At 40.3% G+C, this 17,503-nt stretch overlaps 1 protein-coding gene across 8 annotated transcripts in view; it reads right to left on the bottom strand.

Moving 5' to 3' along the window:
• Nucleotides 1–17,503, bottom strand: part of foxp1b (forkhead box P1b) — a 166,560-nt gene that overhangs the window by 24,625 nt on the left and 124,432 nt on the right. For all 8 annotated transcript variants that reach the window (XM_058087447.1, XM_058087454.1, XM_058087405.1 and 5 more), the window contains 2 exons: nucleotides 10,065–10,260; nucleotides 765–872 (listed from right to left, as the gene is read on the bottom strand). In XM_058087447.1, the coding sequence (XP_057943430.1) occupies nucleotides 765–872; nucleotides 10,065–10,260 (304 nt within the window). The remainder of the gene's footprint in view (nucleotides 1–764; nucleotides 873–10,064; nucleotides 10,261–17,503) is intronic.

Raw genomic sequence — 17,503 nt, 5'->3', positions numbered from 1 at the left:
CCCGCGTCTGTTGAGACGCCGTGCCTCCGCTTGTTTTGGGATAATGGAATTGTGTCATATCTTGTTTAAAGTGAGACTAATCCGGGGTGACAGTGAGCCATTGATCTGCTGCCACGACGCAGATGGCGCTGGTATGAGCTGGATTAACATGAAGTCGGCGCACGGCGAGTTGATAAGTAAACGCGAGCTTCCAGACGCGGGATGGATGGTTGATGTAAAACAACAACAAGCTGTCCTACCAAATCACAATCCGAAGCAGCTGTTTCTATCCGACATGGCGGAGTACATGCATGGTTGGCTATTAGCTCAGGAACACAAACAGAGACGGTGCAAAGTGAGCAGAAAAGTGAGACGGAGAAAAGGTGATTTAAAAGACAGAAATACACCACAAGGACTAGGAAACAGTGAAAGACGGCGATCCCCGTGGTTTGATGACAAGGGCAAACATGCCGTGCGCACAAAGCCGTGGAAAAACATCCTACGGTTGTTTGTTTGGGAAAAACGGTCCCCATCACCATGGGAACTGCACTTATCACAGGAATTAGAGGCCCATGGTGTCCTCCAAAGGAGACCTGGTCTCAGTACCCTTGTCAAGAGAGGACCGTCACAGGCACCCACTCGAGAATAACAACTAGCTGGAGCTGCGGTGCATCTGTGCGGACGGTGTGACAAAAACGTGTAATCGAGCCCGGTGCGAAGTCATGGCGATTGTTAGAAATGCAGGATAACGACGCACTGCAGCTCAGAGTGTGGCTTCGACTTACTTGAGGAATGACTGGAAATCATCGAACACCGCTTCACATCCAGGCCACTTGCAAACGCCGTGGCCGTAGAGAGGGTGGCTGTGGGGGGAGGACTCTTCCACGGTGGCTCTGGAGGGGGAGATGCAAAGGAAGTGGGATCAGTGATCACGGAACGTCTTCTCGGAGTGAGATACGGTGCCGACATGTTCGCTCACTTAAAATGTTGACCTCTTTGACAATACCGCCTGTATCTACATTTATGTACATGTACTACAACAAATACCACTACTGGATGGATTTCATTGAACACGCATGTAAATACTTTAATGTGATCATGTATGTACAATCATTGATTGGGTTTTCTACACAAACGCCACCTTGAAATGTGGAATAAGTTTGTAATAAGTTTGTATTTCTTATGATTCAATAAAACTTTGGCTTTCTGATTACTCCATTTCCGTAGGATTTGATCGTCAACATAAATTATTACCATAAAAATATCTGCGTTATCGTACAACCAAACAGTACGCCAGAAAAAACTAGTCCAGTGGAAAACCAAAGCATCTTAACATAGGTGAGTCTCTGTCATGAATGGATGGTGGTTCTTTTAGGGCTGGGACACTATAGACCAGGGGTGGGCAAACTGCGGCCCCGGGGGCCACATCCGGCCCGCCAAGTGTTTGAATACGGCCCGCCCAATCTTTCAAAAGTATTTAATTTAAAGTCAACATACAACCTGGCATCATGGCCTGAGCCAACCTTTTGATGGTTTTATCAATTTCGTTTTTTGACATGGTCTGTTGTTTACAAAGTGCTCCTGAAAAAAGAGACACAAGCACATAATAATAATAAAAAATAAAATAATAATTATTATATTATTATTATAACTATTATGATTATTATATTTATTATATTAATGCTAATTATTATATTAATTATATATAATAATATTGTTATATTTGCATATTTTACATAATAATAATATAATAATTATTATTTTAATTTTATTTTAATTATTATAATATTTTATTATTTTTAAAATATTTAAATATAAATATAAAATAATAAATAATAATAGCAGATTGCATGACAATTTTACAGATACAATAATACCAGGTGGACTGTTACGTGTAACAGCACAACGCCGTATGCTGATGAGGTGTTCGAGCACAATACGTACATCTGAGTGTTCAATAAAGGGCGCCTGCAAGCGCCACAATATTGATAAAGAAGGTTGTGAACCACGATTGAATTCAAGAAAGTAGTCGTAGCAAAGTTGTTTTTTTTTTTTTTTAAATATGCAAAGCAATCCATCAAGCTAATACACTGTATACATTTACTTTGCATGCGCGGCCTTTATTGTGTAGTTTAAAGTAGGAGCAAAAGTATTGCAGATTGCAGACACAAACGGAGCAGTCAGCAATTTCTTTCCATCACGCTGACGAGCGCCACAACCACAAGAGCCGAAGCAGACGTCATTTAAACACACATTAAAACGCTACAGACCGCATGTAAGAGCAGTACAAGGCTAAGTTATCCATCGGCCCGGCAGGATTACATCAGTATCAGTTAGCATGCAGCATTCTCGTCCTTGTTGGTAAACGAGCTGAAATGACTGAAAACAGACACTCGGCTTTCTGAGGCCAACCATCAAATTCAACCTCAACTGGCTAAATGACTAATTTACTCTTAGTATGTCTACTAACGAGTGTACATATCTATAGGCTTTTTCATTCATTCATTCATTTTCTACCGCTTATCCTCATGAGGGTCGCGGTGGGTGCTGGAGCCTATCCCAGCTGTCTTCAGGCGAGAGAGAGGCGGGGTACACCCTGGACTGGTCGCCAGCCAATCACAGGGCACATATAGACAAACAACCATTCACACTCATATTCATACCTATGGACAATTTGGAGTCGCTAATTAACCTAGCATGTTTTTTGGAATGTGGGAGGAAACCGGAGTACTCGGAAAAAATCCACGCATGCATAGGGAGAACATGCAAACTCCGGTGGAATTGAACCCAGGTCTCCTCGCTGTGAGGTCTGCGTGCTAACCACATGACCGCCGTGCAGGTCTATAGGCTTTAATAATGTTAAACAATGTCTTTAGAAGGTTATAAATAGTTTTTATTTGCTAAAACGGAAAAATCACGGAAATTCACTTATCACAGTCAGGTGTGGAACCGAAGTGGGACTTGGATTCTGTCATTCATTACATCGCTCAAGTGGATGATAGCACTAAGACTTATCTGAAGGAGTGTTTAAAACGTGTGAAAAAAAACAGATACTTTTCAGACTGAGCACAAAATATAAACATTGGCACCTGGTATCAATTTATCCGACTGACCAATCCATGTCACCGGGAGTTGGCGAATAATCAAAGTTAATAGCAGGGACATCGACGAAAAAACAAACTTTACAACATCTTCCATATGGCGAGAGGCGGGGAAGTAAAGATACGCCCAATCAGCACTGAAGAAAGTGGTCTAAGTGGAAGCTACCACGAGAGCAAACGAGGCGGCCATATGGACACCGACACCATAACAAGACAACCCTCAGCTACAAGAGCCTGGGGGGGGCCGACCTATATCGCTACCACCTGTGCTTCTGGTGGACCACGGCTGCACAATGCTGCTGCTTCTGGTCCAGGCTGGTTCTTTAGAAGGTGTGGAGATTCATGGACTCATTTGGGAGTGTGAGAATTCCCACCATTTACATGTAGCACGTATTAAAGAAGAAATAAATAGTATTTATAGTATTAAACAATCATTGAAAGATGAAATAAATAGTATTTATAGTATTAAACAATCATTGAAAGATGAAATAAATAGTATTATAGTATTAAACAATCATTGGAAGATGAAATAAATAGTATTTATAGTATTAAACAATCATTGACAGATGAAATAAATAGTATTTATAGTATTAAACAATCATTGACAGATGAAATAAATAGTATTTATAGTATTAAACAATCATTGAAAGATGAAATAAATAGTATTTATAGTATTAAACAATCATTGAAAGATGAAATAAATAGTATTTATAGTATTAAACAATCATTGGAAGATGAAATAAATAGTATTTATAGTATTAAACAATCATTGGAAGATGAAATAAATAGTATTTATAGTATTAAACAATCATTGGAAGATGAAATAAATAGTATTTATAGTATTAAACAATCATTGGAAGATGAAATAAATAGTATTTATAGTATTAAACAATCATTGGAAGATGAAATAAATAGTATTTATAGTATTAAACAATCATTGACAGATGAAATAAATAGTATTTATAGTATTAAACAATCATTGAAAGATGAAATAAATAGTATTTATAGTATTAAACAATCATTGAAAGATGAAATGAATAGTATTTATAGTATTAAACAATCATTGGAAGATGAAATAAATAGTGTTTATAGTATTAAACAATCATTGAAAGATGAAATAAATAGTATTTATAGTATTAAACAATCATTGACAGATGAAATAAATAGTATTTATAGTATTAAACAATCATTGGAAGATGAAATAAATAGTGTTTATAGTATTAAACAATCATTGACAGATGAAATAAATAGTATTTATAGTATTAAACAATCATTGAAAGATGAAATAAATAGTATTTATAGTATTAAACAATCATTGAAAGATGAAATAAATAGTATTTATAGTATTAAACAATCATTGTGAAATATTTAAAGCATTATAATAAACTTTAATTTACGCATCGACTGTTGCATATTTTACCCATGAAGCATTTTTGGGGTATACCCGTTGTAGTTGATCATATTGATTTTCCAAAACAAGACAGTAACTATATTGCTGTCATAAGCAGGGTTTTCCCCTCCTCCTCTTTCTGTTATGAATCATACATTCAGATTATGACCTTTTTTGTGATACAGCTGGTAAATATTTAAATCAAACTGCCGAAGATTACCACAGTTTTTAATTGAAACCGCACTCATGTTGGTTACACATGGGGGGTTTTACGTATATGGCAACAAATTTACTAAGAAAACCAGCAAAAATATATTGACGTGCACCAATGATACGTCTTTTAGAGGCGAACGATATCATAACAGCAGTAAAGACAACCGCGCAGCTACATTAAACTTGCAACGTGTGCTTGAACGCAGCATAGTGCCAGTAACATCCTGTTGGTAATGTAGCGTTCTGACACACACAGTTCGCCATAGCCCCAATAGCGACACTTCCTCATTATATACCAATCACACGCACATCACGACACAACAGTTCCCATGATGCTTAGAGTGCAGTTTCAGGAAGTAGTCACGTGGGCGGCTGAAACGGGTGCTAATATCCCACCCAGTTTGAAGCGATGGTGTTTTGATCTGACAAAGCTTAAGTAAGTTTGATCAAGTGTAGAATTACTACTGCCAATCATCCGCTGTCACCAGCAAGATTGAAAAGGCTGGACTATTTCGTAGTGAAGACAACAGTCCGAGGAACCGAGAACGACAATGAATGAGAGAGCGAGATCGACAAAGTGTGCGACAAAGGAATTACGAGGCTGTTGAATTGAGAAGAGGAAGACTTTAGTGGTTTTAGTTCCCAGGAGAAGGATGAGGACAGCAATGAATGACTTCTATGGTAGGCTACTGTTTAATTAGTCGTATTATATGCACTGATATAATTTTTTTTTATCAATTAAAAATATGTAGGCATTGTTTTTGGACAAAATCTCTATGTTTTCTTTTTATAGGCACCGTTTCAAAAAGACAGATTTGGCACAGAAATTGGACATTAACGGCTTTTCCACAACCATTGGCAAATGTGGAATGTCAGGCACATCCAGTAAGTCTCCCACGGAGGAATTTGCAGCATCCCTTTTGGCATCCCTCAATCCCTCAGGGATCAGTTTTATCTCTCCCGGCCTAACTACTTTACCTGCTCTATTCCTTACCCCTTCCGTCACTACGACTACATGTCATTATTATAATGAGTAAACTGGGAGGGGGGGAAAAAAAAGAGATGGACTGGTGCCAAATTTGATTATTTACCTCTTTAACAGATTGCTGTTCCAATTCCCAAGCTGTAGTTACTGTTGATTGTTGGGAAGCAAAGTGGGCCAAGTGCACGGCGAGTACGGGATGCTCCCAGTGCTGAGCTGATGCCGGATTGTATTGGGAATTTGTGTCAGATACAGATCACACTTTTCATTTGAATAAGCACATCAGATCATCAGGATATCAGGCATCAATATAAACTTCCGGAATCACACATATTTTCATAATACTGACAAACGGTCATGTACTGTAGCTTCCGAGACGGAAAAGTCTGCTTCTCGGAGACAACCAAAAGCCATGGCTTTGGTGTGCCAAGGCATCAGTGATTGAATTTCTCCTCCTTCCTTAAGACGGAAGTGCAAAGCCGATGAGTGATTCCTGTGGATGCACTTAAGGTTTTAGTTGCAGGCGTCGTTGTGCCTGGGCAGATTTTATATGACACATGAAACTAACTACATGGTACTTAGGGCCTGCTGTAAACCCATCTGAAGCCAGTCGGGAAAACAGGTCCATCAGAGGAGAGGCTTGTTTCTGTTGCCTGACAGAAGGACTTGCAAAACCACATCAATTAAAAGTTCATTAAGTTTAGCGCTGGCAAGACGAGTGGATGCTCTCCGTTGACGCCCAGGCCATTATCTTCAACCTGATTATTCAAATGCATGGATTCTTTTACGGGGCTTTACTCAAACATGCGCTCATAGTGATGCGTTTACATACCGTTAATGTGACGAGCTAAAGCGGTCCAAACTGCTGCGCCGTAAGTGCTCTAGTGTAGTCGTGTTGTGTTGTTTCTGGTATGCCATCGCTCGGGTGAAGACCATTAGACTCACTCAATACCAAAGATGTCGCTATATGTTTTTATAAACCGCAACGCCCGATCCGAACAACATACAGGATTTATACGCATTTTAAGTTATTTTGTGCAAGAGGCAAAAAAAGGTGATGATGCAACCCCCCACTAATGCTTTACACTGCAGAGCAATTTTAAGCCATAAAAACGGACACAAGGAGGCGGTAAAAACACACATGGCAGGAAGAGCATGGAGGAGTGTAGTGTGCACAAGGTTACATTGTAGGGAATGTGTAACGCGTATAGCAGGGGTGCTCACACTTTTTCAGCATGCGAGCTACTTTTAAAATGACCGAGTCAAAATGATCTACCCACTACAAAAATGCAGAACATCTATTTATTATCAAATGTATTGAGGATTATTTGTACGTACAATGTATGTTGATGTACCTTACATAACCAAATGAGCCAATATTGCAAAACACACATAATTAACAGTTAACATTTTTTGTAATTACCTCCACATTACTCCACATTTCCCTTCTTTGGTACTGCGATGGTAGAATGGCATATGAGGCAAACGCACTTCGAAAAAGACATTGTGAAAAAAAAGTCCACGTCCCATTCCATATGGAAGTGATATGTTTTTGCCTTTTTACTTGGTCCAGCTCCTTCACTCATTTTAGTGACCATAAACTTTAGCGAGGGCTTAAAATCTGACGCAATTCGCCGACTAGCTTAGCACTTTGCATCGCTGTTTACGCATGAGCGGTGACCTAAAGGTCAAAATTCAGGTGTCATCTGACTGGTTGTCCTGTATGTCAATCAAGTAACGGGGATGGATGATAGGCTGACATCGTAAGTTCTGCTGCACTTAGAGACGTTGTTTGATTTGATTGGTCGCCCGAAGGGCAACATTCAGTTGTCATCTGAATGGCTGCCCTGTATATCAATCAAGTGACGGCATTGATGCTGGGATGATATTTTTTTAATGTCACGCCGCGATCGACCAGCGATCGACCAGTACCACCTCCGCGATCGACCGGTAGATCGCGATCGACTTAATGAGCACCCCTGACGTATAGTTTATGGTGTTATGTTTGTAAATAAATTAGATATTTCAGATGTTTTTGTCTCAAAGTCAAAGTTCTGTTTGACGTGGACAGTAGCTTTTCATACAAAGTTGAAAAGTGAAGAAATACACTTTTAAGTCTAATCTTTCTTTCGGTAGGATCCATGTCAATGTGGGCATATTTCGACAATATTTTGTGTGCCTTTGAGGATCAGTCAGTGAAGTATGAAATGGTTGTCTTCTGAAAAATGGCTGGTATTGAATGAGTTCATTTAGTTTAAGCCGTAATATGAAATACAATACATATTGAAAGGCTTAATTCTGATTTTATCTTATTCAATGACATTTTAAGTCACAAACCTTGGCGGAGGTCTGTTCTTTCAGCAAAGTTTTTTTTTTTTTTGACTTGGCATCAGCCATCTCGTGCACTTTTTAGGCGAAGAGAACTCCCTGCTCGGTTCCCCGACGGATCGAAGATGCTCCCAGACTATTCCGGCTGAGGCTGCTGTCTTCACCTAAAGCGCGTGTGCTAAACTGCTGCTGACATCTTCTTTAATCTCTGACAGTCAGCGCTTGCCAGCTCGAGCGCTGTCTTCCTCGATGTTCCGTGGGGCCCGCGTTTGTCTGCCGTGCCGCTGACGCTCACCTTGTTTGCTCACTCGTGACCGTGTGTGATGGAGTGAATGAGCCAATATCCGAGATATGATATAATATAAGACCTTGTAATTGTTACTTGTTGGGTGCTTTCTGGAAAAAGGGTAAGGGTTACAGTCACCCTAACCTGAGCTGTAATCCGTACACATAATCTATAGAGAGAATCTATCAAAGCAGCTTTCCTGTTTTTGTGTCAGCGTCCAGATGAATCATACTCCGTGTCGCTCTCTACAAGCCCCCCCCGTGACCCCCCAGCAAGCGGTCGGCCCTCACCTCCAAAGGCTCTCTGCTTTACAGTGTTATCGACATAGCTTTCTTAATGACACACGGGTTTTGATCAGCGAAACGCAAGTCAGATGTTACGCTGTGAGCTCATAGCGCCTGGAGGCTCCTCGCTATCAGTTCAAAGATCAGTCTTTGGTGCAAGAAAACAAGCAAATGTGTAAGATGCCAAATTCATTCCTTCCGAGAGATTTCGACCACATGCCAGCTTTTTTTCCATCACATACCGTAAACACGAAAGGTCTGGATTTTGTGTTTCGCTTGTTCTAATGTGCGTAATGTTATCAAGGAAAGGCAATTGAAACCACGGCAAGGTGGACCTGACCCCTTCATTAACAGTACTGTAATATTAAATGGAACATAAATTAATTATAAACACTGCAAACCCCCGTGGGGACGTTGCAAATTGTGGAGACACTGCAAGACGGCGAGTTAATTAGAAAAAAATGAAAGAATATGCATCATTTAAGATTGCCAATGTGTCAGCCATGATATTAGATACAGAATGTAAACCTTATTTGAAAAAGTCTGCTTTTGCAATAATAACCCAAATCATGTATGATGTAAGCCATAAAAACGGACACGCGGAGGCGGTAAAAACACACATGGCAGGAAGAGCATGGAGGAGTGTAGTGTGCACAAGGTTACATTGTCGGGAATGTGTAACACGTATAGTTTATGGTGTTATATTTGTAACTAAATTTGATATTTCAGATGTTTTTGTCTAAATTAATTATAAACACTGCAAACCCCGTGGGGACGTTGCAAATTGTGGAGACACTGCAAGACGGCGAGTTAATTAGAAAAAATGAAAGAATATGCATCATTTAAGATTGCCAATGTGTCAGCCATGATATTAGATACAGAATGTAAACCTTATTTGAAAAAGTCTGCTTTTGCAATAGTTCTCCCCGTGCATACGTGGGTTTTCTCCGGGTACTCCGGTTTCCTCCCACATTCCAAAAACATGCTAGGTTAATTGGCGACTCCAAATTGTCCATAGGTATGAATGTGAGTGTGAATGGTTGTTTGTCTATATGTGCCCTGTGATTGGCTGGTGACCAGTCTAGGGTGTACCCCGCCTTACGCCCGAAGACAGCTGGGATAGGCTCCAGCACCCCCGCGACCCTCGTGAGGAAAAGCGGTAGAAAATGAATGAATGAATGAATGCTTTTGCAATAATAACCCAAATCATGTATGATGTATGAAAAAAAACAAAACAAAAAAAAACCTTAAACTGTATTATGGAAAGCAGGAAGTGAACAAATGTAACAGTTACTGATTGTAAAAATAAGCTTTGCTTCTTCCTACTCCTTTTGGACATGTGGAACTGGGAACTGATTATGAGATGCATTCACTTGTAATCTGAAACATGTTCAAATGAAATAAAAACCATTACCATTACCATTACCATTACCATTACCATTACCATTACCACGTATGATGCGGCTCTTAGCGTGTCTGTAAGGAAAGGTACACAACTTACGCTTCTCTCTTATGACTCATGTACTGCCCATTGGTGGTGGCGTGCTGGTTGTGGAGTGGGTTCTTTGGTGGCGTCGGGGAGGACAGGTCGAGGCCCCGGTGGCCGTTGTTGCTGCTGCTGTTGTTGTTGTGCTCCTCCTTCACATGAGCGTTTGTAACCTCCTTCCATAGCTGCTGGAGCTCTGCAGGAATCATGCCTGGAACAAACAAATTGGATAATAAAATCAATTACAAGCTAATCCATCTCTCTTCTACATCGTTTAATTAAATCATCTGTCTGTAAACAAAACAGCGTATTAATTACAATCTCAAGCAAGTAGTCCCCCCCCCCCCCTTCCTCCCTGTTGCGCCTGTCATCTGCAGTATATTTGTACGCAAACTTCATGCGCCCGGAGTAAATAATTAACATTCAGACAAGGCATGAATTCTGAATAATAGCCATCAACTTTTATGTGGTGCACACACAACTACTGTACGTATATGTTTACATCGGCAACACAAGAAACCCCCCCCCCCCCCCCCCCGCCTCTTTGAGGAACAGGACCCCGGGGTAATATTCTCAAAAGCGCATTAATGTGCAAAATACTTAAAGCTCTGCGCCGCCTCCAATTGACACAGAAGACTTAAACCTCATTTAACAAGTCAAGCACACTGCAGCTCACACGGCTCTTTGAAAAAAGAAATCCCTTGAAGACACACGCCATTTTTTTGGTGTGTTGACAACACATCCACAGAATGCCAGTGCGCGTGTTCCTGCATATGAGTGACACCCAGCATGAAAAGGAATCATATCGTGTGTTTTGAAACCGAGATATGGTACGCCATAAGGTTTGTGGCCATCAGCATAACCGCACGATGGTCATGAGACCGTCCTGAAAAACGCAGTATGTCACGGAGAGGCGCGTGCTGAGAGGGCGATAACTTTATAACGTACTGCAAGATATGCCGTATTTTCCAGACTGTAGGTCCCATCAGTCAAAAAATGTGTCATGAAGAGGAAAAAAATAATAAGTAATAATAAGTTATTCAACTTCAAAAAACATATACTTGGGAAGCTGAATAGGCTAAAGAAACAACAAGCACTTACTAGTAAGGTTCACCAAGCTCCCGATCTCATTCATTAGCGATGTCTGTTTTGTGCGTGTATGTGAAAAGTAGTCAATTTTGAGTCATCATATTCAGGCCAAATGACAATTTATGAAAAATTTCCCATATTTTCCACACTATAAGTCGCACTTTTTTTCATAGGTTGGCTGTTCCTGCAACTTATACTCCAGAGCAAACTTATAAATGAAAAAACTGTTTATGTTACATAAACACTGGACACCTTTTCTGTTCATGTTTATTTTTCGTGTAGCGGAATAACCATCGTGTTAGCATATCTTACACCTATTCAGCCTGTTCTCTATTTTTTTATTAATATTAGAAATTGCCTTCGTCAAGTAGTTTATAAAATAAATTACCCGCAAAAAATGCGACTTATACTCCATTGTGACTTATGTATGTTTTTTTTCTACCTAATTATGCATTTTTGGCCTTGTGCGACTTATACTTCGGAGCGACTTATAGTCCAGAAAATATGGTATTTGCAGTTTAATTCATAATTGTGGAAAATTTGTTCTTTCAAATGACGATTGGATTTGGTTAAATGTTATTATGTTATCTTTTGGTTTAAAAAATACACAAGTTGATGTTGTAAATACAATAATAATGTATAACAGAATACAAATAATGTATAATAATAACATTATTATTATTATTATGGGTGTTATAGGTCAAATGAGACAACGTTTCATGTGTGGAGATTATGCGGTTATTGTAAATTTAGTCAGAAAAGTTGACAAATCCAGCAAAGGGCTTTGTTTTTTTTTAGCAACGTGAACTCAAACTGAAATCGTGAAGGCCACTCGTTTAACATTACAATTAATTACATGCATTCTCCAAATGAGCAGCGGCAAATGAAAGATGATTTGCACGTGCTTATCTACTCGAGTTTATAGTCTCCAAATCCCCCTCCCGGTTTCTCATCAGCAGCTCTATAGATATCACAAGTGCTCCTTTCAAGCACCAAATTGTAATACATTGTGTGCAAAAACGCTTAGTCTTAATTTATTCCTGTTGTGCAAAATAAACGCGAGGTGAAGATCTCAGTCCGATCAGCAAAAAAATATTTTTAATTTGATAAGCTACTAAAGATTTTAATTATGCTGGTAATGGAGAACATTGGCCTAATGAGGCAGAGGACTCTAGAGAGACGCGAGGGCTAAGAAGTGTGAAATGAGTCTGATAGGATTGCTCTAAATTCACACTGGATCGTTTGCATATCAAAGAGGAGGAAATGATTGCAGGACATATCAATAACCTTTCCACGTTCCAAGGAGTGTCTTTCCTCATTCAGATATTTCAACGCGCTTTGCTCTTATTCCGCCCGCATGTGTTTCGCCTTATTCTCTTCAACGCCTTGCTGAGTTCTAATCGAAGGGCACGCCCATGACAGGCAAAACATGCTCAATGTTGCAGTCTGTGTTTTAGCATGCTAATCACCTGCTTGCTGATTTACAATTAAATTTTAAATTGAGGTTCTGAAGCCTTGAAGAGACTTTGAAGTTCTTTTTCTTTTGTTATTTTTTTCTGTTTAAAGAAAGAGAAGGTCACTGTTGATGCTAGTGTCCTGCTCCCAGACAGCGGGAACAATCACCCCCCCCCCCCCCCCCCCCCCCCCCCCCCCATTTGGTGCCAGGTGACAGCGGGCGATGTATTTTTAGCCCATGCGCCTGACAGGGCGGCCCGCACTGGCTCAATTATCCGGGAGTCCTGGTGACCCCGACACGGCTGTTTACTCGGATGAAACGGCGGGCTGATGAGAGCGGTAACGGAGTGGGACAAAGGTGTGTCATTCCGGATGGGGTTATGTTTATGGCCTTAAATCCCAGGACTTTGATCCAACCCCCCGAACGCTTACAGCGATGCGTCATGATTTCACGTAATTGACAATAAAACGTCATTGCACAAATGTCCCGCCGCATATTATATTTGGTGTTGGAGCAAACTGCATTGACTTCCTTTTTGGAGATGTCCGCATCCGATTACGGAGAAACATAATGACATTGATGGGTAAAATTCCCTTTCTTATACCGGCGGTTTGTCCGTTCCTGTAAATTCTGTATTGGTTTATCTTTCCTCTTTTCATTTTTCAACACAACTATTTGGCTCATTATGACAGGACAATACAGACACGCACGTAAAAAATGTATGTTGTTGGGACACTTGATTGATCACCGCGCTCCCAAATCAATTTTAACTCGGCAGGTAGCTCTGGCACGGAGACGGACCAAGCACTTCAACCTCTTCCTGTCCTTGTCCCCCTGTACCCGGGTGACCATGTTCAAGCAAGCAGAAAGTTGATTTAAGGTCCATAATGACATCAGTTGCAGGCCATCATCCTGGAAATAAAAAATGGCTCCCAGTGCTGCGGGCTCTTTAAAGCGAGCCGTTACTCCTCGCGTACAGAGCCGGTGTCATGGGGGGACAGTGACATTGCTATTAGTTTATTGTTCCGTCAGGCCCGGGACCTTAGCGCACCCCTGTTTATGTTGCAGTAATCACTGGCCTGCTGATATGCACCCCTTAGGCCTGAAATATGTCCTGTCTGGTGCTGCAGGAACTATTACCAGTAACCCACCGCTGGACGTATCCATCACTGACAGGTCGCCCGTATTACCCACCGCCGTCCCTGATGTGCGGGCCACTTCATGGCTGGCTACATTCTTTGCTTTCATATTACCGGCAAATTTGTCTTGTCACCATCCCACTGGCCTCTCAGAGTCAACTTAAATGATGTTGTGCAGCATCTCAGAGGGGGACGGGGGCCATTTTAGCCCCAATGTGCACACACTGTGTGTGTTTTGCATTGAACTTACATTTAACTTCAACATTAAAAGCACAAAACAACTTGGAAACCTGCTTATCGAATTATATATATATGTGTGTGTGTGAATTATATATATATATATGGGGCTTTATATCCTCCCAAGCAAATTGTTGTAATTTATAACAGATATCGTCTGACCGCTTCCAAGACTTGGAACATTAATGTCAAAAGAATTTACGGCTATGGCAAACGGATGATTCCGAGGATAAAAATCAGCAATTGTGCTTCACTCAAATTTGTTATCTACAGGCAACACTAATTTACATTTCAGCAGCCAATTTGAAAGCGTTCATTCCATCTTTTCTTTATTTTCTAGGAAACAAATGAGAGGAGCGTGGAGTGTAAAACACATTACGCTAAATAAAAAAGATTAAACCCAATTTTCTCCAATGACTTCATGCGGCTGATCCCGCAATTACTCATACCTTGCTTACTCTCATGTTCCTTGTAGTCTTATTTCTAACATTTATTCCCTTGACCTTATTCCCTATTTGTTGCGGAAACACAATGTTTTGCACCTTCCGAAAAGGTGTCTGGTAAATCATAATGTTAAGTGCTACATTTGAATCCTATATCCACATGTTGGAGAACTTTTGGACTAAGTTCTCATACAATTGGCCGATTTCCTGTGTCATTTCCAAGTAAAAAAAATACCCAGTCACCAAATACAGCGGACTTCAAAATTTGGGTCGGGTATGCCAACAGTGTTTACAGCGAAACCTTAATTTTCGTATGTCGTAGAGCCAAAGTTATCGTAGAGCCAAATAGTGCACCAAACAAACTAGTCCTTACAATCGAGTGACTCCAAAGAATGGATGGTGGTTATTTTGGAGTTGGGACACTATAGACAGATTTCAGCAAGTAAATCCTTTAATCATCTTTATGATGTGTATGTGGTTTATTTTGAAAACGCAGAACGATGAACAACTCAGTATCTGTCTCCTTCCTGGCTCCTTTTAAGCATATTTATGCATATTTGTGCTGGCACGCTTGCTTTTTGTTTTTTGTTTTTTCTTTTTAATTTTTAATTTTTAATTTTTAAATTTAACTTTTTTTTGCAGCTGTCGTAAATAAAAAAATTTAAATTTAAAATTTAAAATTTAAAATTTAAAATTTTTTATTTACGACAGCTGCAAAAAAAAGTTGCAAGTGTTGACAAAGAAGGTAATAAATTCTATAAAATTCTATAAATAGAACGCTAATAAATTCAAGAAAGATGTTGTTGCAAAGTACAAAGCTAGTGTAATGTAAAGGTTCATAGTTAAGGACTTAAGTGGGACGCGTGATCTAGGGGTTCGGTTTTGGTCTGACCTTCTGGAACCAAGTTATGACAAAAAACTGAGATTCCACTCACAGGATGTATTACGCTGAGGAATATTTGGAAAATATGGGAAAGTGCGGCACCAAAAGGGAAACGGGAGAGTTGACAGGTTGGAGTATGAATCATTTGGATCTTGGCTGTATTCATCTGTGCGTGTGTCTTAATGTGAAAAAAAGAACAAGCGCTTTACAAAGTCATTGTGCTGATGGCGATATTTTGGTTTCCCGTGTCCAGGTTGGACTCCATGATGAGCGGCGCCCAGATAGAGCACATCAAGTCATCACTTGCAACACAGTGCTAAATGCGAGGCGAACACAGCAGATTAGATCACAGCGCCATAGGCCAAGGCCGCTGATGCATGAACGAGTTTAGTGATGTGGAAAACAGAAAGGTCATCAATAACTTCAAACAGTCAAGCAGAAAATGCGTAGAATAGGAAGACAAACCGGGGAACTGAAGCACTAGCCTAAGTGATGTAACAGCTGTCAGAGGCACCGAGTAAAACATCAATGGATCGTGGGGACGAACTAACCGGGTTTGACCGGTTGAGCCAAACTAAAACTAAAGCCGGCGCCGCCGTCTTATATTTGCATATAAAAACCGTGAGGATGAAAATGATTTTGATTTATTTTGAAAGCAAGTACAGTAAAATAAAAGACTACGGCTGTTTTTAAACGATAAATCATCGTCCCCACCGCACGAATCCACCTCGGGCGGTATTACGGCATGAACTTTTTATGTGATGAGGACACAGTATAAACAGGATGTACCGGCACTGTTGCAAAAGCCACTAAAGGTACGGTATCTGTCCGTATCATCCCTATAATGCTTTACTCAAAGGGTGTGTGTGTGTTTGCCAGACATCTGACACAAAGCAATTCAGCAAAGCACACTCAACAGAGCCGCGCTCCACGCCTGTGCCCACGGCAATTGCCTGCGAGCGGATGAGTGATTCCATACCCAGTCCAAACAATAACACCACTGTACAAACGTGTTTGTGTTTGCCTATTACCTAAGCACCTCTGAACCCTCCTGTTTTTAATCACCCTTATCTTGTTATTTCAAAGCTGTTTGTCTTAGCTGGGAATGAATAGTGAATGTCATGTTCTGAAACCCTCACGACAGTGTCTTTTGTTACAAAAGGGGCCACTCCTTGGCAAAATATTAAAGAATAAATAAAGACGCAAACTTCCTGTCTAAGCAGAAAGTCTTGGCTACCTTACAGGTGACTGACTGACTGACTGACACTTTACCAATGACGAAGCTTCCTGGCAACGCAGCTGTTTATTGTCCTTTATGGATATGACTCGCACCTAGTAAAAAAAAAATACCCAGTGACCAAATACAGCTGACTTCAAAATTTGGGCTGGGCGTGCTAACAGTGTTACAGCAAAACCTTAATTTTCGTATGTCGTACAGCAAAATAGTGCACCAAGTCCTTAGAATCAAGTGCCAAGCAATTGGTGACTCCAAAGAATGGATAGTGGTTATTTTCGGCGTTGGAACACTATGGACAGATTTCAACAAGTAAATCCTTCAATCATCTTTATGATGTGTACGTGGTGGTAGAACTTTTGGACTAAGTTCTCCAACATTTGTCAGATTTCCTGTGTCATTTCCAAGTAAAAAAAAAAATACCCAGTGACCAAATACAGCTGATTCAAAATTTGGGCTGGGCGTGCCGACAGCGTTACAGCAAAACCTTAATTTTCGTATGTCGTACAGCAAAATAGTGCACCAAGTCCTTAGAATCAAGTGCCAAGCCATGGTGACTCCAAAGAATGGATAGTGGTTATTTTGGGCGTTGGGACACTATAGACAGATTTCAACAAGTAAATCCTTCAATCATCTTTATGATGTGTACGTGGTTGGAGAATTTTTGGACTAAGTTCTCCAACATTTGTTTGATTTCCTGTGTCATTTCCAAGTCAAAAAAAACCCAGTGACCAAATACAGCTGACTTAAAAATTTGGGCTGGACATGCTAACAGTGCTACAGCTAAACCTTAATTTTCGTATGTCGTAGAGCCAAATAGTGCACCAAACAAACTAGTCCTTAGAATCAAGTGCCAAGACAAAGCATCCAAGCCATGGTGACTCCAAAGAATGGATAGTGGTTATTTTTGGCGTTGGGACACTATAGACAGATTTCAACAAGTAAATCCTTCAATCATCTTTATGATGTGTAC

The sequence above is a fragment of the Doryrhamphus excisus genome, chromosome 1 (genome assembly GCF_030265055.1).
Source record: "Doryrhamphus excisus isolate RoL2022-K1 chromosome 1, RoL_Dexc_1.0, whole genome shotgun sequence".
In the NCBI taxonomy this organism is placed as follows: Eukaryota; Metazoa; Chordata; class Actinopteri; order Syngnathiformes; family Syngnathidae; genus Doryrhamphus; species Doryrhamphus excisus.
The sequence above is the reverse complement of the archived record's forward strand: the minus strand, read 5'-3'. Positions and strand labels throughout refer to the sequence as shown.